At 44.1% G+C, this 24,253-nt stretch overlaps 2 protein-coding genes across 4 annotated transcripts in view; both read right to left on the reverse strand.

The window, feature by feature from the left end:
• LOC138786653 (zinc finger protein 850-like) overlaps positions 1-24,253 on the reverse strand; it is a gene marked incomplete at its 5' end in the record, with an annotated part of 58,381 nt that overhangs the window by 27,888 nt on the left and 6,240 nt on the right. Inside the window, one exon of the mRNA XM_069963631.1 lies at positions 10,543-11,810. Coding sequence (XP_069819732.1) covers positions 10,543-11,810 — 1,268 coding nt within the window. The remainder of the gene's footprint in view (positions 1-10,542; positions 11,811-24,253) is intronic.
• Positions 13,375-23,642, reverse strand: LOC138786805 (protein mono-ADP-ribosyltransferase PARP4-like). 3 transcript variants are annotated; one of them, XR_011362221.1, is made up of 4 exons: positions 23,557-23,642; positions 22,670-22,896; positions 16,976-17,066; positions 13,375-14,223 (listed from the first exon to the last, which is right to left on the reverse strand). XR_011362221.1 is itself a non-coding variant. In XM_069963866.1 (3 exons), exon 1 carries the CDS (start codon positions 20,905-20,907, stop codon positions 19,996-19,998), a length of 912 nt encoding a protein of 303 aa, XP_069819967.1. In that variant the 5' UTR covers positions 20,908-21,250; the 3' UTR covers positions 13,375-14,223; positions 16,976-17,066; positions 19,582-19,995. The 3 variants fall into 3 exon arrangements, 1 of the variants encoding a protein (XP_069819967.1); XM_069963866.1 differs by lacking the exons at positions 22,670-22,896; positions 23,557-23,642 and adding an exon at positions 19,582-21,250; XR_011362220.1 differs by lacking the exons at positions 16,976-17,066; positions 22,670-22,896; positions 23,557-23,642 and adding an exon at positions 14,976-15,187.

Here is a 24,253-nt window from a genome sequence, read left to right on the forward strand (position 1 = left end):
GGGATTGATTATACAGACCTGTCAGGGGGGGCAGCAATCACAGATCCGAGTTCTTTAAGAACCCTGGACACCATCTGGACCCATTGCCTTATTCAACTTTGAACGTGCAAGTTCCTCTGCAATTTCTGCCTCTGAAAATACTGTAGCTGAACCCATATAGCTGGAGGCAATGCTGTGTCCAACCAGCCTGTGATTGTGAAGGCCGCCTTTTGAAAACACTGAGCAAAGGTAGCTATTCAAATAGTCAGCGACCGCCTTGTCTCCATCAGTCAGTTTGTATGTGTGATAAAGGGGAAACATTACTTGATATTTAAAAAAAAAAAAAAACCCTTATGGTGGGCAAATTTTTTAATAGGGACTTTTCTTGGAGAGACACATGCCTGTTTGCTGACTACTGGCTGATGATTCCTAACATCAGATACAGGGGTTGTAAAATCCGCTCCTATCTAGGCTTGGTTCAGTTTGATAAAGGTCAGCCCCTCCACACTGGGGCAAGACAGCCTCATCCTTGTGGGTTTCACGATGGCCCCTGTCGCGCTAAACACCCTCTCAGATGCCACACTGCTGGCTGGGCAGGACAGGAAGGTCAGAACAAACTTTGCCAACTTTCGAACCTTCTCACCCCAGAACTGCAACACTTCAAAAATATTTGGGGGCAAAGGTGACTCCAAGTATGACTGGACCTGCAGTTTCAGCTGCTGGAGGGAGACTGTGGGGTGCACTGTTTATTTTCTTTAACTGTTGGCTCTTCTGACCCCGGCTTTTGTACCTTGACTATACTTGTTGCCGGGCTCCCCTGACCTCTGATTTGGTACCGCTGCTGGCCGTTTGGTGTGACCTGGGGCAGAGATGTCACCCTTTGGTGTTTAGAACCCATGCCCATATGATTCCTCCGCCTCTTCCTCCACCACCATTTTGTCCCTCTTCAGGCTCAGGTTCACATGGTAGACCTTACCTCTGCTCCCGTCGGCAATGATGTTCCTCAGTGCAGTCTTTGATGTGAAGCAGGGGGTGATGTCATTGACACCTTGCGGCTGTTGTTGCGGGTGACCAACAGAGCTTTCTCTAATTGTAAAAATCAATCGGCAGACATCGCGCATCATCTGCCAATGGGTGACCTGAAAATTGTAGTACAGCCTGAAGCTGGATCTGGCAGAGGGTGTTACATGCCACGTAGGAGGGGCTGAAGTGGGTACAAAGTTTCCTGGACATCTTCAGCAGCATCTTCATTACTGGGAAGGAGTGGAGGATCCTTTGCATAAGTAGGTTCAGCATGAGAGCCATGTACGCAACATGAGTCAACCTTCTCTGCTGCAGTGCTGACACATTGTTGCTCCCTTTATGTAACTACGTTACCCACCTGCAGATGTCGAGGGATGCACCACTTCGAAATTTGGTCTTCCATGGACTTAAAGCGACTCTGTACCCACAATCTTACCTCCCCCAAACCACTTGTACCATCAGATAGCTGCTTTTAATCCAAGATCTGTCCTGGGGTCCGTTAGGCAGGTGATGCAGTTATTGTCCTAAAAAACAACTTTTAAACTTGCAGCCCTGTGTCAAATTGGCGTGGCCTACAGTGTCTATGCACTAACCGTGCACCGCCTCTCCGTCCCTCCTCACCATTAGGAATGGCCCTGGCAGAATTTCTCCTATTCATCACTTGTCTGAACACTGCACAGGTGCCTTAATGATCCAACAAATGTGCAGTGTTTACACAGGTGATAAATAGGAGAATTCCTGCTTGGAGCTTTCCTAATGATGAGGAGGGCCGGGAGGAGTCTCGGAGAGGTTGTGCTAGCCTAAGGCTGCATTCACACGTTCCGGGAAGTTGTCCGTGCTCACTGATCCGTGCGCACGGACAATTTTACAGCCCATTGCTTTCTATTGGGCTATTCAGATGTTCCGTGATTTCACGGATCCGTGATCTGTTCCGTTAAAAAATAGGACATTTCATTACTCGGAACGGATGCACGGAAAGGATTCCCCATAGAAATCAATGAGATCCGTGTTTTACACGGATGTGACATCCGTGTTCATCCATGAAAAACACGGATGTGATGTAATCAATGTAATTTAAAATGCTTTAACACAGATCCATGAAAAAAACGGACACGGATATAAACCGGATGCAAAACGGATGAAAAACTGACTGTTTTGCACGGATCACGGAGGTTGCTGCCGGACCAAAATCACGGACCGGGAAAAACATTGAACGTGTGAATGCAGCCTAATGCATACACATCCTAGGCCATGGCTGTTGGGCAAAGGGCTGCAAATTTAAAAGTTGTTTTTTTAGGACAATAAGTGCATCACATGCATAATGGACCCCAGGACAGATCTTGTATTAACCCTTTGAGGACCAGGCCCAAAATGACCCAGTGGACCGCGTAAATTTAAATCTTTTGCGCTTTCGTTTCTCCCTCCTACCCTTCTAAGAGCTCCAGCACTTTCAGTTTTCTATCTACAGGGCCATGTAAGGGCTTATTTGTTACAGGAATAGTTGTACTGTGTAATGGCGTCTTTCATTCTACCATAACATGTATGATGGAATTCCAAATATATTATTTATGAAGATATAAATAGGTGAAATCGTAAAAAAGAATGCAATATGGTAACGTTTGGGGGGTTCCTGTGTCTACGTAATGCACTATATGGTAACAGCGACATGATACTATTATTCTATAGGTCAGTCCGAACACAACCATATGCAGGTTACACAGATTCTCTAATGTTATATATTTTTTTAATGAAATCCTTTTTTTTTTGGCAATTAAATATTAATAAAATGGGCCTATTGTGACGCTTATAACGGTTTTATTTTTTCACCTACGGGGCTGTATGGGGTGTCATTTTTTCCGCCATGATCTCTACTTTTTATTAATACCATATTTGTGAAGATCGGACGTTTTAATCACTTTTCATAATTTTTTTTATATATAATGTAACATAAAATCGGTAATTCGGTTTTCCCTCTTTTTGGGTTCACCGTTCGCAATGACGCTTGTTATACTTTAATAGATCGGACAATTATGCACGCTACGATATATTTTATGTTTTATTTATATAATGGGAAATGGGGGTGATTTAGACTTTTATTGGGGGAGGGGTTTTGGGGTTGTGTGTTGGTGTTTTTAACTTTTTTTTTTATACATTTTAAGTCCCTTTGGGGGACTTTTACATACATTAGTTTTATTTTACACACTGATCACTGCTATGCCATAGGCACAGCATTGATCAGTGTTATCGGCGCTCTGCTCATTAAGCCTGTGCAGGCTCAGTGACCAGAGCACCGATCGGACCGCACGGAGGCAGGTGAGAGACCTCCGGCGGTCCGTTTTACCTATCGGGACCCCCGCAGTCACACTTCGGGGGTCCCGATCGGTAAGTGACAGGGGACTCCCCCTGTCACTTACACTTAAATGCCGGTTAAATGTACCGTTTCGTCCTAGGTCGTCTAGGGGTTAAAAGCAGCTATCCAAAGGTACAAGAGGTTTAGGGGGGTCAGATTGTGGGTACATAGTGTCTTTAACCCCTTAGTGACCGCCGATACGGCTTTTTACGGCGGTCACTAAGGGTCCTTATTCTGCTGCCATCAGCTTTTTACGGCGATGGCAGAGAAAAAGGCTGCGGGGCCGGGACGGCCCCCACCCCATCCCCCCAGCTACCGGAGGTAGCTGAGGGGTTGGGGCAGTGTGTGGGGTCCGTCCCGGCCCCCCCCCCTAACCGAAGATCGCCGCTATTCACGTTATAGCGGCGGCCGTCGGTAAAGGGGATTACCGGTGCCGCCGCCGCCGCCTTTCATCTCCCCCCGCCGTGAATCTACGGCGGGGGGAGATGAAATAAGTGTCCCCCAGACCTCAGATCAGCCCCCCCTAGTAGGGCGATCACTAACCCCCCTCCCCCGGCGGTCATCATTTCCAAGATTGCCGCCGCCATCGCTGTGAACCGACTAATGTCTGTTCACAGCGATGGAAAAGTTAAAATGAATGAAAGCCCCATGCTCTCCGCCACCGGAGAGCATGGCGCTTGTACCATGTGCTCCCGACACTTTTTATCCCCTGTCACCATGAATGATTGGTGACAGGGGATAAAAAGTGATATCCCCCCCACCCCCCAAGTCGCCCCCCACCCCCCCTGTCACCCCCGTCCCCCAGTCACCCCCCCTTCCCCTTATACGTTACCTGATCCTGGAGCTCCTTCCTCTTCGGCGTCCTGGCTGGTTATGAAGTGCGCATGCGCTCCACAACCAGCCAACTCTGAAAATTTAAAGTGACAGAGACCAATTTGGTCTCTGTCACTGAACTATGATTACTCTGATAGAAAATATCACAGTAATCATAGTAATACAGTGAAAATGAATGTGTAAAGTACAAAAAGTGACAAACATACAAAAAAAACACACACTTTTTATTATAGTAATAATTGCAGTTTACTCCCAAATTACCCCTAACCCCCCCCAGATTACCCGTGACCACTGCACGTTGCCCATAACAACCGCACGTTGCCCGTAACCACCGCACGTTTCCCGTAACCACCGCACGTTGCCCGTAACCACCCCAAATTGCCAGTGACCCCCTCCAGATTGCCCATAACCACCCCAAATTACATGTACCCACCCCAGATTACCTATAAACTGTTCAGTTTATCAGTAACAATCCCAGATTGTCTGTAACCCTTCCAGGTTGCACATAACCCCCCCCAGGTTCCCCGTAATCTCGCCAGATTACATGTAACCCCCCCAGATTGCACTTAACCACCGCACGTTGCCTCTGACCACGCCACAATGCCTCTGACCACCGCACGTTGCCTCTGACCACCACACGTCGCCTCTGACCACCACACGTCGCCTCTGACCACCGCACGTCGCCTCTGACCACCGCACGTCGCCTCTGACCACCCCAAATTGCCAATGACCCCCTCCAGATTGCGGTGCCCATGCCAGATTACAGGTACCCAACCCAGATTGCCTATAAGAACTTCAGTTTATCCGTAACCACCCCACATTGCCCGTAACCACCCCAGATTGTCTGTAAGCACTGCAGGTTGCCCGTAACCACCCAACGTTGCCCGTATCCACCCCAGATTGTCTGTAAGCACTGCAGGTTGCCCGTAACCACCCCACGTTTCCCGTAACCACCCCAGATTGTCTGTAAGCACAGCAGGTTGCCCGTAACCAGCCCACGTTGCCCGTAACCAGCCCACGTTGCCTGTAACCACCCCAGGTTGCCGTAACCACAGCAGGTTGCCCGTGACCACCCCATGTTGTCCGTAACCACCTCAGGTTGCCAATACCCACCCCTAGGCTGTCCGTAACCACCCCACATTACCTGTAATCTAATTTTTTTTATTTTATTTTAGTAACTGCGCTATTCTAATAACCATTACTAGCTGCGGTTTTGCTCCAGTAAATTGGCGCTCCTTCCCTTCTGAGCCCCGCTGTGTGCCCATACAGTGGTTTATGCCCACATATGGGGTACCGTTGTACTCAGGAGAACCTGCGTTACAGATTTTTGGGTACGTTTTCTCTCCTGTTCCTCGTCAAATTGAGAAATTTCAAACTAAACCAACATATTATTGGAAAAATTCGAGTTTTTCATTTTTACAGGCCAATTTTGAATACTTTCCTCTAATACCTGTAGGGTAAAAATGGTCACCACACCCCAAGATGAATTCTTTGAGGGGTGCACTTTCCAAAATGGGGTGACTTTTGGGGGGAATCTATTCTGCTGACACTACAGGGGCTCTGCAAACGCACCTGGCGCTCAGAAACTTCTTCAGAAAAATCTGCACTGAAAATGCTAATTGGCGCTCCTTCCCTTCTGAGCCCGGCTGTGTGCCCATGCAGTGGTTTATGCCCACATATGGGGTACCGTTCTACCCAGGAGAACCTGCTTTACATATATTGGGGTGACATTTCTCTCCTGTTCCTCGTGAAATTGAGAAATTTCAAACTAAAGGAACATATTATTGGAAAAATTCGAGTTTTTCATTTTTACTGTCTACTTTTGAATACTTTCCTCTAATACCTGTGGGGTCAAAATGCTCACCACACCCCAAAATGAATTCTTTGAGGGGTGCACTTTCCAAAATGGAGTGACTTATTGGGAGATTTTACTCTGCGGACACTACAGGGGCTCTGCAAACGCACCTGGCGCTCGGAAACTTTTGCAGCAAAATCTGCATTGAAAAAGCTAATTGGCGCTCCTTTCCTTCTGAGCCCTCCTGTGTGCCCATGCAGTGGTTTACGCCCACATATGAGGTACCTTTTCACTTAGGAGAACCTGTGTTACAAATTTTGGGGTACTTTTTTCCTCTTGTCCTCATAAAATTGAGAAATTTCAAACTAAAAGAACATAATATTGGAAAAATTTGAGTTTTTCATTTTTACTGTCTACTTTTGAATACTTTCCTGTAATACCTGTGGGGTCAAAATGGTCACCACACACCAAGATGAATACTTTGAGGGGTGCACTTTCCAAAATGGGGTGACTTATGGCGACATTTTACTCTGATGGCACTACAGGGGCACTGCAAACGCACCTGGCGCTCGGAAACTTCTGCAGCAAAATCTGCATTGAAAAAGCTAATTGGCGCTCCTTCCCTTCTGAGCCCTCCTGTGTTCATACAGTGGTTTACGCCCACATATGGGGTACCATTGTACTCAGGAGAACCTGCGTTACAAATTTTGGGGTACTTTTTTCCTCTTGTTCCTCGTGAAATTGAGAAATTTCAAATTAAACGAACATATTATTGGAAGAATTCGAGTTTTTCATTTTTACTGTCTTCTTTTGAATACTTTCCTGTAATACCTGTGGGGTCAAAATGGTCACCACACACCAAGATGAATTCTTTGAGGGGTGCACTTTCCAAAATGGGGTGACTTATGGGAGGTTTTCTCTCTGCTGACACTACAGGGGCACTGCAAACCCACCTGGCGCTCAGAAACTTCTTCAGCAAAATTTGCATTGGAAAAGCTAATTGGCGCTCCCTTCCTTCTGAGCCCCGCTGTGTGCCCATACAGTGGTTTACGCCCACATATGGGGTACCGTTGTACTCAAGAGAACCTGCATTACAAATTTTGGGGTGCTTTTTCTCTCATGTTCCTTTTGAAAATGAGAAACTTTAATCTAAACGTATATATTATTGGAAAATTTTAAGTTTCCATTTTTTACTAATTGTGAATACTTTCCTCCAGCCCCTGTAGGGTTAAAATGCTCATTATACCCCTAGTACCCCTAGTATACCCCTAATTCTTTAAGGTGTGTAGTTTCCAAAATGGGGTCACTTATGGGGGTTTTCAGGATACCAGACTTCTAAATCCATTTAAAAAAAGAACTGGTCCCTAAAAAAATCAGTTTTGGAAACTTTCACGAAAATGTGATAATTTGCTGATTAATTTCTAAGCCCCGTAACACCCTAAAAAAGTAAAATATGTTTACCAATTTATGCCAGAATCAAGAAGACATATTGGTAATGTAACTTAGTAACTAATTTATGTGCTACGACGTTCTTTTTTTAGAAGCAGAGAATTTCCAAGTTCATAAAATGCAAATTTTTTTAATTTTTCATGATATTTTGATGTTTTTCACAAAAAACACACAAAGTAGTGACCAAATTATGCCACTAACATAAAGTGCCATATGTGACGAAAAAACAACCTCAGAATCGCTAGCATAAGTTAAAGCATCACTGAGCTATAAGAGCATAAAGTGAGACAGGTCAGATTTTGAAAAATTAGCCTGGTCATTAAGGCCCAAACTAGCTGCAGCACGAAGGGGTTAAGCATTTCATGCCTGGGGTGGCTGCGCAGGACAGCCTGACAGTGGTGTAGTTGTAGTTTATGTATGATGTCTTGTATGACGTATGTATTTTATTTGTGTATTTCATTGTTTTGCATGGTATCAGGTTATGCACAATGCAACTGGGACAGGAAGCTCATTTTTAGTTATATAGGTTATTTGTATATAGTTTTGTATTGTATATAGTTCATTAATATGTTAGAGTTACTATTAGTTAAAATAAATGTAGGATATATCGTTGATATAGCTTTTATAGGTTGCTAGTAGTGAGTAGGGATGGTCCGAACCGAGTTCGGTTCAGGTTCGTACGAACCCGAACCCTCGGTAATGATTCCTGCTGTCTGCCCGCTCCGTGGAGCGGGCGGATCCAGCGGGAGGACCGCCTGGAAAAGTGGGATACAGCCATAGCCATAGGCTGTATCCCAGTTTTCCAGGCGCTCCTCCCGCTCCACGGAGCGGGCAGAGGGAATCTGCTGCCGAGCGTGCGGGTTCATACGAACCTGATCCTCGGCAGGTTCGGACCATCCCTAGCAGTGGGGAATGTGGAAATGCAAAGGTTTTACTCTTATGGTGTGGTTCATTATGTTTTGATAATTTTTTTTTCTGTTGAGACATGGTATATTTATTTTTGTTTTTATTTCTTGTTATATTTCAAATTTTAAGAATAGAGATACATGGCAATCAACTTAGCTGGTTGTCAATTTAGCATCTTTGCCATAGGGTGGGTGCTGGCGTAGTGCTGTCTTATGGTCCATTTACACAGAAAGATTATCTGCCAAAGATTTGAAGCCAAAGCCAGGAACAGACTATAAACAGAGATCAGGTCATAAAGGAAAGCCTGAGATTTCTCCTTTTTTCAAATCCATTCCTGGCTTTGGCTTCAAATCTTTGGCAGATAATCTGTTAGATAATCTTTCTGTGTAAATGGACCCTTATTGTGATGGCTTCCGACAGTGAATGTTTTCCCCCTACTCCAGACGGAGAAGGAAGAGGTAGATGTGAGGGACCTCAACTAAGGCTGCATAATGCTGACTTGCAGAAATGGGCTTGCACCATGGTAGCTGCAGCCATTGTTGGTTACAGACAAGAAGTGGTTTAAGCATCCCAGTTCTTCCAGGCAATGGGGTGGTGGTGTTCCATGTGCTGGTGCCTAGAAGTACTACGGAGGTTGGATCCCAAACACAACTGATCACAGCGGACAGTTCTTTGTAGCAGGTGAACAACTAGACTGTTATTGAGCCCCGCCACTGCCTTGGGGTACCCGCCTGTGCGCCTTGCTAAACACCAGTCTGGCTGATACTCTGCTGGGGGGGGGGGGGGGCGGGGGGAGATGCTACGGTTGACAGGAACCGTACTGGCACTGCTTCGCGAGTAAAGATGATCGATCAGCGTTGATGTTTAGGTTTGTACGAACTTGAATTATCGGTATTTGACTCCCGCAGTCTTCCTGTTCCGTGGGGAAGGTGGAGACAGCCCGAGTCCCGTCTGAAAAGGAGACATACAGCCTGGGCCATAAGTTATATTTCTGTTTTCCAGGCGGGACTCAGGCTGTCTTCACCTTCACCATGGAACGGGAAGACTGCAGTAGTGAAATACCGATGGTTCGAGTTCGTACAAACCTGAACATCAGCGTTGTTCGATCATCTCTATTCGCGAGGACCCTTCTGATAATTGCTGGCCCTGGGATTGACTACTGACTTCCGTAGAGCTTGAAATTTGAATGATTTCCATTCCACAATAGCAGCCTGGCTGGTATTCACCTGACCACTGGGTGCTACTGGGAGCTACAACTTTTCGTCCAAGCTGTTAGGAATGCCATGTCTGCCGATGCCACAAGCCGTACCCTGACAGGGGCCAGACTTCTTTGGACACTTTGAAATCCTTGAAGACGAAGATTCACCCATGACAACACTGCTGTCCAGGGCGAAAATTAACATGTAACAACAATAGCTGTTCAACAAAACATGACTAATTGTCCCACTCTGGTAGCTACAACGGTTTGGCTCTTTTATTGAGATTCGTTTGCACACGTTTTGCGAATCCGACGAATATTTACAATCCTTGCGAAACAAATTTTTGACTGACTCTTCTCACATCCAGAAAAAAACAAAACTGTAAAATAAAATTTAAGTCATATAAACTGCCTATTGTCATAATCATACTAACATGAGGAATATAGATAACATGTCAGTTTCACCACAGGGAAAAAATTGTGAAGACAAAACCCACTTGAAATAAAAAAAAAAAAAAAAAAAAAAAAAAAAACTTTCTCAACATCGCATTGCAGATAATTTCTTTTCAGTTTCACAGCATAAATATTCCCCAATAGGCCCCGCCCCCAAATGTTACACCGACCAATAGCAGAATAGTAGTAGTATCCACCATCTTTATTAGCTGCTATTATATATATACACACACAGGATATAACAATAGTAGCAGAGAGCGTGCGGCAGGAGGGCAGGAACACAACGGCCATTACTTCTTATGGGATTCTCTCCTAATCCCCGGAAAGCTGACGGATTGGAAAAGACTTAGAATTCTATTGGAGGAAAGAATTATTGGCGGGAAATGTTGGGATGGATCCAGCGGATATTGAGCATTAGTTTGCTGGGAGATATCTAGTTATTATTAGGAGGGAAAAGTCTTCTGGCCCTGTGACTTCTATCACCTAGATGAGATGGAAGGACTGGGATTGGAGCTGCACACTCCTCAGCCCCTATGGCCGCAGCTTTATATGTTAGTTCTTTGATAACATCTTATTTTTTAATTTGTGAGTTTTTTGATGTTGCATTAAAGTAGTCTTTCTCCTAAAACACTTCAGACATATAGGACATGGAAATGGCTTCTCCCCTGTGTGAATTCTTTGATGTTCAACAAGAGTGTGTTTCATAGAAAAACATTTTCCACATTCTAAACACAAAAATGGCTTCTCTCCTGTGTGAATTTTTTGATGACTAAGAAGCTGTGCTTTTAGGGTAAACTGTTTTCCACATTCTGGACATGAAAATGGCTTTATACCTGTGTGAATATTTTGATGCTCAACAAGACTTGAATGTCTTGGAAAACATTTTCCACATTCTGGACATAAAAATGTTTTTTTCCCTGAGTGAATTTTTTTATGGCCAAGAAGAGTTGAATGGCTTGAAAAACATTTTCCACATTCTGAACATAAAAATGGTTTCTCCCCTGTGTGAATTCTTTCATGATTAACAAGAGCTGGTTTATTAGTAAAACATTTGCCACATTCTAAACATGAAAATGGCTTCTCTGTGTGATGTTTTTGATGTCTAACAAGATATGGCTTTTTAGTAAAACACTTCCCACAATCTGAACATGAAAATCGCTTCTCCGCTGTGTGAATACTTTGATGCTGAGCAAGAAATTTTTTCAAAGAAAAACATTTTCCACATTCTTGACATGAGAATGGCTTCTCTCCTGTGTGAGAGGTTTGATGATCCACAAGATCTGCTCTTTTAGAAAAACATTTCCCACATTCTGCACACGAATGTGGCTTCTCTCCTGTGTGAGATCTTTGGTGTTTAGAAAGCTGTGACTTAGTAGAAAAACACTTCTCACATTCTGAACATGAAAATGGTTTCTCTCCTGTGTGAATTCTTTGATGCAGAACAAGATATGATTTTGCTATAAAAGATTTCCCACATTCTGAACACGAAAATGGCCTCTCTCCTGTGTGAGATCTTAGATGTTCAACTACCCTAGATTTCTGACTAAAAAACTTTCCACATTCTGGACATGAAAATGGCTTATTTTCTGTGTGAGATATTTGATGTTTAACAAGTTGTGACTTAGTAGAAAAACACTTCTCACATTGTGAACATGAAAATGGCTTCTCCCCTGTGTGAATTCTTTGATGCTGAACAAGATAGGATTTTGCTATAAATGATTTTCCACATTCTGAACACGAAAATGGCTTCTCTCCTGTGTGAGATCTTTGATGTTCAACTACCCTAGATTTCTGACTAAAACACTTTCCACATTCTGGACAAGAAAATGGCTTGTGTTCTGTATGATCGCTTTTATGTTCACCATCCATTATGTGACTTTTATTCTGTATAACAGTCTGTGATGAAGCAGTAGATGGGACTTGTATAACAGGATGAGATGAGAGATCTTTGCTGTAGAGGACTGATGGTATATCTGGGGTAATAAAATGCTCTTCATATGTATCTTGTGTGATCTGACCATCTGCTGTAATATCTGGAGATATCTGATGTCCCTCTGATCTCCGGGTACACTCAGCTGCCAAGAAGAAACTCATTCTATTAGTGAGGAGTAATATAACGGTGCGGCTTCTGCAGATATCGCTCGTCTTATTTATAGAACATCTCTTAAGTGCAGCTTTCCCAGAATTCCTCCCCAACCCCCCATCTGATCCCACATTTCCAGCACATTTTGTTGGCCTCCTGCTATCTTCCTCAGCTCCTCTTTTTTTTTTTCCTCTGCTCTGGTATAACCTCACTACTGAGGAATCATCTCTCCCCCCATTCTGTGCTGCTGACTACCGACCTTTAATGTCTTCAAAAAGTATTCTGAGTCAGGGATGATATCCAAAATCAGTTTCCTTTATCTATATCTCCACACACAGATCTGCAGCTTTTCTCCGCCCCTGAGTGAGCAACTAACTCCTACTTCTTGGTTCCTGTCCCATGTGCTCTGCTCTTAAAGTAACAGGACTGCCTGCAATATATTATACGACCCATCTCTAATCTTACTTCTCGGAATTCCTGGAATGTCCGTTCTTCTCTCATCTAATCAGCCATTTCTTACAATCTGGTATTAAACATCTACACAGGTACTAACGTTTCAGATGAATTCGCTTCTTACATCTACACCTACTTTGCAAAAAATTCCACCCAGTAGGTAACTGAGGTAAATGTGCGAGTGTTATCTAAATTTAGTGGTCTCTACTCACCTGGGCGGTTACCTGTAGTGATGTCCTCCTTATACTGTTCATCACTGCTGTCAACTGTCTCTTCTTCTTTTACCCTTATATCTGTAGCATTAAAATAACTCAGATCTTTCCCCATAGGAATCTCCACCTTATACTGCTCTTCACTGCTCACATCTGTCTCGTCTTCTATTTTTATCTTGTCCATAGCATTGATGTAATTCAGATGCTTCCCTGTAGTGATGTCTTCCTTATACTGCTCATCACTGCTCACATCTGTCTCTTCTTTTACTATTATGTCTATAACATTAATAGAGTCCAGATCCTTCCCTGTAGTGACATCCTCCTTATACTGCTCATCACCGCTGTCATCTGTCTCTGGAGCAGTAATATTGTTCCCATCTTCCCCCTGATTCATAAGATGTGAGAGAAATATTGTAAGTGTCATCAGACAGGAGAAGAAGTCAGGTGGGATGTACAGATCATAGGGAACATCTCCATCTACCTGATCCTGATCCTGTGGGAGAAGAGGACGGGGACATCTCTCTGGTGCTGTTCTCTTACTGGATCTGACTGGAGGGAACACATACAGAGACTGAATTCATTCTTTCCATCCAGATGATACAGAGAGGAGGTGTGTATATAGTCCTGTCTATTACCTGCTGATGGGAGGGGCTGCTGATCCTCCAGCATCACATCCTTGTACTGATCCTTGTGTCCTTCTACATACTCCCACTCCTCCATGGAGAAATAGACCGCCACGTCCTGACACCTTATAGGAACCTGACACACACAATGATCACACAGTCATCCCCCCCACCCCTCCAGTGGTGTTACTGTATAATGTCCCAGCATTCCCAGCAGCCACAGTCTCACCTCCCCACTCAGCAGCTCCACCATCTTGTTGGTGACTTCTAGGATCTTCTCTTCCTCCATTTCCTCATGTATCAGGGGCCCCGGGATTGGGCTCAGGGTTCTTCCCCATCCTTCACCCCCAGGGGCCCCACAGCGCCCACTAGAGGACTTCTTCACTACTGTGTAATCCTGTGTATGGAGAGACACATTACTATCACTCCATCCATTCCCAGAATCCCTCACCTCTCCAGTCCTATCCATCTGTTATTCCATAGATAAGAATGATGTCATGATGACATCACTCCCAGAATCCCTCACCTCTCCAGTCCTCTCCATCTGTTATTCCATAGATAAGAATGATGTCATGATGACATCACTCCCAGAATCCCTCACCTCTCCAGTCCTATCCATCTGTTATTCCATAGATAATGATGTCATGATGACATCACTCCCAGAATCCCTCACCTCCCCAGTCCTATCCATCTGGTATTCCATAGATAAGAATGATGTCATGATGACATCACTCCCAGAATCCCTCACCTCCCCAGTAAGCAGGAAGAGTATGTGTAGGGTGAGGGTTATTATCCTGTCGGCCATCTTGTCTCTGTCTCTCTCCATGGTTGATCGGTCGCTCTGGAGAATTATCAGTAGAGGATCCTGTAATGTATGGAGAGAAGATGAGACAATGTAACATCACATACAAACTAGAATTTTACGAGAATTTTGATACGTAATCTTAATTTTATACTTAATAAAGTAGAAAAAAACAAGATATATACTGCCCCCCAGACTGTTTTACATCATTCACCATGTCATAAATCTATTCTTTTTTATTTATTTTTTTACACTTTTAAGGCTGTCAATTATAATCTATGCAATGCTTTAGTACTGCATAGACCAATGAGATCCATGCTTTGCTATAAGAGAGCAGAGTGACATCAGCAGTGATGGAGGGTGAGTACTACACAGCTTTTCCAGTAGCTGATATTAGGAGGCGGGTGAGATGGAGGGCACACAGAGAACATGGCAGGCGATCAGCTTGACGTCTTCCATGTTTTCAGGAGACTATTGCGCAACTTCCCATAAAGTATTGAATACCAGAAAATCCTCATCTTGAACCAATTATTTTGCTTTGAGTATCGATATTTCAGTGTATCGTTAAAACTATTGTTAACACTACCAGAGCGGATGTCAGTATGACAACCGGGATCCCGCACTAACCAACATGACTGCATAAACCTCCCATCCCCACAGTAGGAAATACAAAGCTAAAACTATAATAGTTTAAAAAAATATTCCCAATGTGTATGACGCGTCCGGTCTCCAGGATTATTAATAACGGTTATACAGCCGCTTCTATGTCCCCAAACTACAACTAATCCCCCAATAATAATAATAATAATCCTCACACAGAGAGGAGCTGTACAGGAGCCGTGTGCTTCCCCTGTGCTTCCAGGACCTGCCGTGATGTCACAGTCATGTGATCAGTCACATGGAGGAGGAGGAGTCACATGATCAGGGGCTGCTGCTCAGTGTATGCAGGACTCTGCTGTGCTGGATGAGCTGAAGTGATGTGTATGCAGCAGAGCTGTGTGTGTGTGTGATGTGTGTGGAGCAGAGCTGTGTATGCGTGTGTTATATATACCTGCAGCAGAGCCCTGTGTGTAATGTACATGTAGCTGAGCTGTATATGTGTGTAATGTACATGTAGCTGAGCTGTATATGTGTGTAATGTACATGTAGCTGAGCCGTATATGTGTGTAATGTACATGTAGCTGAGCTGTATATGTGTGTAATGTACATGTAGCTGAGCTGTATGTGTGTAATGTACATGTAGCTGAGCCGTATATGTGTAATGTACATGTAGCTGAGCTGTATATGTGTAATGTACATGTAGCTGAGCTGTACGTGTGTAATGTACATGTAGCTGAGCCGTATATGTGGGTAATGTACATGTAGCTGAGCCGTATATGTGTGTAATGTACATGTAGCTGAGCTGTATATGTGTGTAATGTACATGTAGCTGAGCTGTATGTGTGTAATGTACATGTAGCTGAGCCGTATATGTGTAATGTACATGTAGCTGAGCTGTATATGTGTAATGTACATGTAGCTGAGCTGTATGTGTGTAATGTACATGTAGCTGAGCTGTATATGTGTAATGTACATGTAGCTGAGCTGTACGTGTGTAATGTACATGTAGCTGAGCTGTATGTGTGTAATGTACATGTAGCTGAGCTGTATATGTGTGTAATGTACATGTAGCTGAGCTGTATATGTGTGTAATGTACATGTAGCTGAGCTGTATATGTGTGTAATGTACATGTAGCTGAGCTGTATATGTGTGTAATGTACATGTAGCTGAGCTGTATATGTGTGTAATGTACATGTAGCTGAGCTGTATATGTGTGTAATGTACATGTAGCTGAGCTGTATATGTGTGTAATGTACATGTAGCTGAGCTGTATATGTGTGTAATGTACATGTAGCTGAGCTGTATGTGTGTAATGTACATGTAGCTGAGCTGTATGTGTGTAATGTACATGTAGCTGAGCTGTATATATGTGTAATGTACATGTAGCTGAGCTGTATATGTGTGTAATGTACATGTAGCTGAGCTGTATATGTGTGTAATGTACATGTAGCTGAGCTGTATATGTGTAATGTACATGTAGCTGAGCTGTATATATGTGTAATGTACATGTAGCTGAGCTGTATATGTGTGTAATGTACATGTAGCTGAGCTGTATATGTGTGTAATGTACATGTAGCTGAGCTGTATATGTGTGTAATGTACATGTAGCTGAGCTGTATATGTGTGTAATGTACATGTAGCTGAGCTGTATATGTGTGTAATGTACATGTAGCTGAGCTGTATATGTGTGTAATGTACATGTAGCTGAGCTGTATATGTGTGTAATGTACATGTAGCTGAGCTGTATATGTGTGTAATGTACATGTAGCTGAGCTGTATATGTGTGTAATGTACATGTAGCTGAGCTGTATATGTGTAATGTACATGTAGCAGAGCTGTATATGTGTAATGTACATGTAGCAGAGCTGTATATGTGTAATGTACATGTAGCAGAGCTGTATATGTGTAATGTACATGTAGCAGAGCTGTATATGTGTAATGTACATGTAGCAGAGCTGTATGTGTATAATGTACATGTAGCTGAGCCGTATGTGTGTAATGTACATGTAGCTGAGCTGTATGTGTGTAATGTACATGTAGCTGAGCTGTATATGTGTAATGTACATGTAGCTGAGCTGTATGTGTGTAATATACATGTAGCTGAGCTGTATATGTGTGTAATGTACATGTAGCTGAGCTGTATGTGTACAGAGTGGAGCTGTACATATGTAGTGTACAACATATATTGATAAAGTGGATAAATGGTCAGCTCACCTCAGATGTCTTGCAGCTTGTGTGCATAGAAGGAAGGGTGAAAAGGATGCAGGGCGGTGAGCTTCCGCTGTAGTCCAGGGATAACTGAAAACTGAAGCAATCCGTTAATTGCATTAAAAAAATAGTTACAATTTTCCACTTGGGTGTGGGTCCGTATTGCTCAAGATACGTCCTCTAAAGCCCTCTCGACCATACCCTGGACCTGGACCCCCTCCCTATCTGACTACCACCACGCAGGAACTGAGGGTTCTCTGGTAGATTGAGCAGACCCCTTGCTCCCTGTCACGGATCATCCAGAGTTCCCGCCTGGTTCTTCCACTTCCCCCTTTCTGGGATATACTAAATCCTCCCCTCTGCGCTTCCGAGCCCTGTCTGCCGCCACCCTCCGACCACTTTCTGACATTGTGCCCCCGGACGTACCCATCTCTCGGGCCCCTTTCGCCTATCTTCAGCTACGCCACTTCTACTTTTCTATTCACAGGGGTAAACAACTGCACCGCTCTCACAGACTTTGAGCAACTCTGCCTGGCCCCTTCCTGCCCCTCTCATTCCATCTCCACCATCTATGGATTGTTACCGGCCTCCAGGTCCCAGTCCCTTCCCTTCTATTGTCACAAATGGGAAAGGGAATTAAACATGAAATTCACTGAAGAACAATAGACCAAATGCTTTTTCTTAACCCACAAGGCTGTTATAGCCACGAGATCACAGGAAACTTGTTATAAGATACTAACTAGATGGTACAGGGTCCCCGAGGCCCTCCATAGATGGTACCCAGGGGTTCCAGAGGACTGCTGGAGATGTGGCTCCGATGTAGGACCATGTCACATATCTGGTGGGCCTGCTCTAGGCTGCAACCGTTCTGGCAATTAGTGCGCCAACTTATATCGCAACGGGAGTCTGCATCCCCAGCACTCCGGAGGCTGCCCTCCTATTTATGTTCTCAATAAAATACCTTTTGAATTTGAAAAAAATTCTCCACTTGGGAGACCAGCATAAACAACGCATTTAGCGCTACATGCTCTTAATCATGGTATGGAGAATAGCGCTGTTAGAAGGAATTAAAAATACTAAGTGTCGCACACCATGATTGATTCCTATCACATGATCACAATCCCACAAGTCACATGATGGTACCAGTATACTCTATACATGCCATTAATATTATTCAGCTAAACAAATATCCACTTGACACAAGGATAGTTCCAGCACTCAGTCGTCCAATTCCAATACTGTAGCATAGCAAAAAAAAAAAAAAAAAAACAACAAACAATAAAATCCTGTCAATCGCTGACATAGTTCGATCTATTCAGACCTTAGTCATAGCATAGGTGTAAACAAGTCTCTCTGTGATATATATACATACAATAGAAATGAAAACACCTGTTGTCCTGGCCGTACCCCCCCAAAAATGGGGGGCTATCTGACCGAAGGGTAGTAAGTATTTAACTCCTAACTGGACATGAGTAAATACATACACATAAAAAAGAAAAAAATATACACATACACATATATATATATATATATATATATATATGATATAATATATATATTTATGCATGTATGTATAAAAAAAATCACAGAAAAAAACAGACTATGCACATAGAGTATTACATGTTGGGGGTATTGCCAGGACAACAGGTGTTTTCATTTCTTTAGTATGTATATATATATCACAGAGAGACTTGTTCACACCTATGCTATGACTAAGGTCAGAATAGACCGAAACATGTCGGTGATTGTCAGAATTTTATTGTTTGTTGGTTTTTTTGCTATTCTACAATAAAGGAATTGGATTTGGACGACTGAATGCTGGAACTATCCTTGCTGCCTGTTCCTTGGTGATTGCTCGCACCTCCGGGCAGCAGCAGGAGGGGATATACGTGCAGCTGTGGGCAGCTGATCATCCTTCCTCCTTGAAATATCCACATGAGACATAAACTAATACATAGAGAATTACTTTGAATAGCGATAAAGCAAATTATTTTGTCGTTTTAGTTTTTTTTAATTTGTTGTTTTTTTCCTATTAATAGATCTGTGTGATCTTTTCTTCCAATTATTTTTTGTTTTATTTTGAGTCTTTCTATTGTTGTCATTGACTGTATTTTGAGTCTATTGTTGTGTTTGACTGTATTTTGAGTCTTTCTATTGTCCTTTGACTGTATTTTGTAGTCATCTAAGATCTTTTAACCCGGCTGACCTCTCCCACTGGCACCGCCCTAACAGTGAGCGCTGGATGTTTACTATGAGCATTAAGGATGGGGTCACCGTTCGTCTGTTCACCATATAATGATGTCTGTACTTTTCCCGTGGTTATGTTGCCAGTAACTTGTAAGTCCAAGAAGGAGATAATAGATTTTTGTGCATTAACAGTGAACTATAAATTATTATTGTCTTACAAATTGTTGCCTAACCTGACCATAAGCAGGTCATCAATAAACGACCGTATCACTAAATGTGATGAGGTAATGGATTGTTCTAACCAGGTCATGTACAGTCCCGCTATGGTGGGGAAGAACATGGCCCCTATCGAAGCTCCTATTATCTGGAGAAAATAAACATCTACCGCCATGTCTATTCCTTTCCCCCACATATACATTACTCACATAGGGATGTGTAATCTGTTCCGCCGTCTTCAGCCACTTTTATGCTCTCAGTTGCTGCCCAGAAAGTTCTGTAGTTTCTGTTTTTTTTATAAGTGTCGACCCCCCTCATCTCCTGCTGCCGCCATTTTGTGTGAGCACCTCAGCCTGCAGTCACTGCTCTAGGCTGGGAACTCTCTATTCAGGCTTGTAAACCATCCCCCTTGCTCATGGCTAATTTGCATTAGTGGGCTTATCAATTCTGATTGGCCTGTTAGTCACATGGTGCTTGCTGGCCAATAACCAGGCAGTCTGGGATACTGCTCACATGCTCATGTTGAACCAATGGAATCTCTCATAGATCACCTCAGTTATACTCCTGTTTGCTTCACACAGGCAAGTTGTGCCAATGGAATTAGCTAACATACATATACCTGTCTATGAAGAGACATAGAAGGGGGGAGGGTGAAGTGTGAGCGAGACAGAGGAGGGGGAGAGTGAAATGTGAGAGAAAGATAGAGAAGGGGGAGGGTGAAATGTGAGAGAGAAAAGAGAGAGATAGAGAAGGGGGAGGGGGGATGTGTGAGAGAGATAGAGAAGGGGGAGGGGGATGTGTGAGAGAGAGAGAGAGAGAGAAGGGGGAGGGTGATGTGTGAGAGAAAAGAGAGAGAGAGAAGGGGAAGGGTGATGTGTGAGAGAGATAGAGAAGGGGGAGGGGGATGTGTGAGAAAAGAGAGAGAGAGAAGGGAGGGTGATGTGTGAGAGAGAGAAGGGAGGGTGATGTGTGAGAGAGAGAGAGAAGGGGGAGGGTGATGTGTGAGAGAAAAGAGAGAGAGAGAAGGGGAAGGGTGATGTGTGAGAGAGATAGAGAAGGGGGAGGGGGATGTGTGAGAGAAAAGAGAGACAGAGAAGGGGGGGGGTGATGTGTGAGAGAAAAGAGAGAGAGAAGGGAGGGTGATGTGTGTGAGAGAGAAGGGAGGGTGATGTGTGAGAGAGATAGAGAAGGGAGGGTGATGTGTGAGAGAAAAGAGAGAGATAGAGAAGGGAGGGTGATGTGTGAGAGAAAAGAGAGAGGGAAGGGAGGGTGATGTGTGAGAGAAAAGAGAGAGAGAGAAGGGAGGGTGATATGTGAGAGAGATTGAGAAGGAGGAGGGGGATGTGTGAGAGAGAGATAGAGAAGGGGGAGGGGGATGTGTGAGAGAGATAGAGAAGGGGGAGGGGGATGTGTGAGAGAAAAGAGAGAGAGAGAAGGGAGGGTGATGTGTGAGAGAAAAGAGAGAGATAGAGAAGGGTGAAATGTACGAGAAAGAGACAGAGGGCCCTATTTGACCGGACGATTATCGTTCGCATAATCGTTAACGATTAACGATCTCAAACGACCGCTATTGTGAAAGAACTGAAAACGTTCACTCATTTCCATGGAACGATAATTGTTACTTATGATCGTATTTGCGATAGTTTTTTCTTCGCTATTGAACGATAAAAATAGGTCCAGGTCTTATAAAGCGATCAACGATTTCTCGTTCGGTCGTTAATCGTTAACTGCATTTCAACCGAACGATTATCCCCGATGGGGATCGGCCCCATTTGGCCCGGTTCGGCCGATTATCGTTCGGTGAAATAGAGAGAATGATCAGCCGATGATCGTGTCATTGGCTGATCATTCATTTAGGGCCAGACCTAAAATCATTGTTCCCCCACCGCGCATCGCTACGGTTGATTAGCGGTGCGCGGCAGGCGACCGACGATTTGACAGCAGCAGCAGCATCATACATTACCTGTCCAGGCTTCTTCTCCGCGCTGTCTTCATACCCGGGTCCCGCGCTCTATATCTTCTGAATGGCCGGTCAGCTGACGGAGCGCTCAGCCAATCACAGGCCGGGACCTCCACGTGTGACACGAGTGTGGCCTGTCAGCTGACCGGCCATTCAGAAGATAGAGCGTGCGGGACACTGGGAAGAAGACAGCGCGGAGAGGACCTGCAGGTTATGTATTACTGCTGCTGCAAGGGCTGCAAGGACATCGGTAACGATCCTCGGGCCGTGGAATAGGCCCAGTAAACGAGCAGCTGTGTTATCTGCCGCCTGAGGCGAACACTTCACCTCGCCTCATGGCAGATACGGGCCTGAGGAGTGGGAGGTTCTGATTTTGGAAGATGTTAGTGTAAGATCATTAGCAGAATATAGAGCACGGGGAGAATGGTAGGTGTATTTGCATCCCTCTCTTGGTCTATTCTCTACCTCTTTTCACCTCACTCTCTGTCTCTCTCTCTCACACAATTTACCCTTCTCTCTTCTCCATTTCCTGCTATCTCTTTATATATTACCCTCTCAGGGCCCTTTTACACAGAAAGATTATCTGACAGATTATCTGCCAAAGATTTGAAGCCAAAACCAGGAATGGATTTAAAAAGAGGAGAAATCTCAGGCTTTCCTTTATGACCTGATCTCTGTTTATAGTCCATTCCTGTCTTTGGCTTCAAATCTTTGTCAGATAATCTGTCAGATAATCTTTCCGTGTAAAAGGGCCCTTAATCTCTCCCCCTCAGTCGTTCCAGCTCTCTTCCTGTCTCCTGTTGTTATAACATCACAATTATCTAACTGTGATGAAAGCCTGTGCAGGAATAACATATGCACTTATGCCCTTCTGTTTGATTGACACAGGCAAGGACCCAGCTTTCCCAGGTGTGTGCTAAGGCCATAATGGCCTGATTGTGGAGAGTAGAAGGGTAGAGAGCAGAAACATTACAGCTTATCCAACTGTTTCGGACCACTCAAAAGTTTCAAAAAATCTTAGGACCGAGCCACTGTCCTTCAAGTATCCTGGAACACATTTAGCCAACGATTGTAAAAAAGTCCATCCATCCACACACTCACACACACACACACACACACACACACACACACACACACACTCTCTGTCCAGAGATCATTGGATAGAGTGTGTGTGTGGGGGGGGGGGGGCATCACCCCCCTATGGATTCTGGGAAGACCATATAAGATGGGTGGGTGAGTCCGGTACTTGGAATTTTGTTTGGTTCTCATCTATAATTCTCAATGTACTCCTTCTGATACATTTCTCAGTTTATTTTGGAAAATTGGGGTAGGCTCACCTATTAATTTGTTATGTGTTCCATGGTCCTGCAAAATATCCTGAATACAATTGCAATACATTTCTTTATTAATTACGACAATTTTTCTCTCTTTGTCGGCCATCTTTATTTCAATGGTTGTTTCGTAGTTCCCATATTTCTTGTTTTTCACCCCTGGGTATGTTGTTTCATTGTGTCTGCTGTTGCACTATATAGTCCCTTTTCCATTGCTTTCATCCTCGCTTTCACTGAATAATAAGAAGAGTTACAGCTGTTTATTGGGAATGTAAGATGTCTCACCGTCAGCACTCATCCATAAGATCCATAAGATGCATGAAACCCATTTGTTTATTAAAAAGTAAGCTGCTGAACATACATGCACAGCTTCTTCACTGGATGTATTAGCAGAGGTTATAGGGTTTCTTTTGGTGTACAGAAAAGAAAAATGGTGTTTTAGGGTTAACTATCTGGCAACTTGTTCATTAAAGTGTTGAATGAATCAGATTTATTGGTAGGGACAAAGGTAAGTCCTTTATGGTGTGTTTACACAGAGATTAATCAGCAGGTTCTCTGCCGCAGTAGCTGTATCCCTCAGTAGTAAATAGCCATTACTTTAACCCCTGTCCACCCCCGCATTGTTTGTAAAATCACTAAATGCTCTTATGCAAATTACTTGCATAAGAGTATTTAGGACGTTGCTCAGGGCCAGAGAGCATTGCCATCACCCGCCCCCTGCCCACTATGCATATTCATAACTGCATAGTGGGCTCTATACATTGCGGCTGCGCAGGGAAGCAGTCCCGCCGAAGACGGGCTGCTTCCCGCGCATGCATGAACCCCCCCGGGAGCGCTGCCGATCCTCCTGGAGGTTCCTCAAGACGTAAGTATAAAGTCTATCTTATACTTACGTCCTGAGGAACCTTCGGGAGGATCAGCGACGACCCGGGGGGTTCATGCATGCGCGGGAAGCAGCCTGTCTCTGGCGGGACTGCTTCCCTGCGCAGCCGCAATGTATAGAGCCTACAATGCAGTTATGAATATGCATAGGGGGCAGGACGGGAGGGGGTGGGCTTGGCAGGGCGCGGCGATGCTCTCTGGCCCTGAGCAACGCCCTAAATGCTCTTATGCAAGTAATTTGCATAACAGCATTTAGTGATTTTACAAACAATGCGGGGGAGGACAGAGCTTAAAGTAATGGCTATGTACTGCTAAGATACACAGCTACTGCGGCATATCAGCAGGTTCTCTGGGAAGTGCCGCTTTAAGAGGTAAAATCTGTCTTTCCTTTATGACCTGTTCTCTGTTTATAGTCTGTTCCTGGTTTTGGCTTCAAAGATTTGTCAGATTTGGTCACTTGTTAACACTTTCACAACCATGGGTCATTGATGCTTCAATGCCCAGGTCATTTTTGAACTTCAGCTTATGGGATCATAAAGACCCCATAAGCTTAAAAAGGATGTACCACCAGGTACATCCTCTTTAATCTGAACCCACGGATCGAACGGCGCCGTCACGAGGAAGCCGGTGCCGCGGTCCGTTTTTCGGACCGCGGCCCGGTTCCCGTGCATGGTGCCGTTCTATGCATCGGAACCGGCCGGTGCTGAA

Source organism: Dendropsophus ebraccatus, chromosome 3, assembly GCF_027789765.1.
Source record: "Dendropsophus ebraccatus isolate aDenEbr1 chromosome 3, aDenEbr1.pat, whole genome shotgun sequence".
NCBI lineage: Eukaryota > Metazoa > Chordata > Amphibia > Anura > Hylidae > Dendropsophus > Dendropsophus ebraccatus.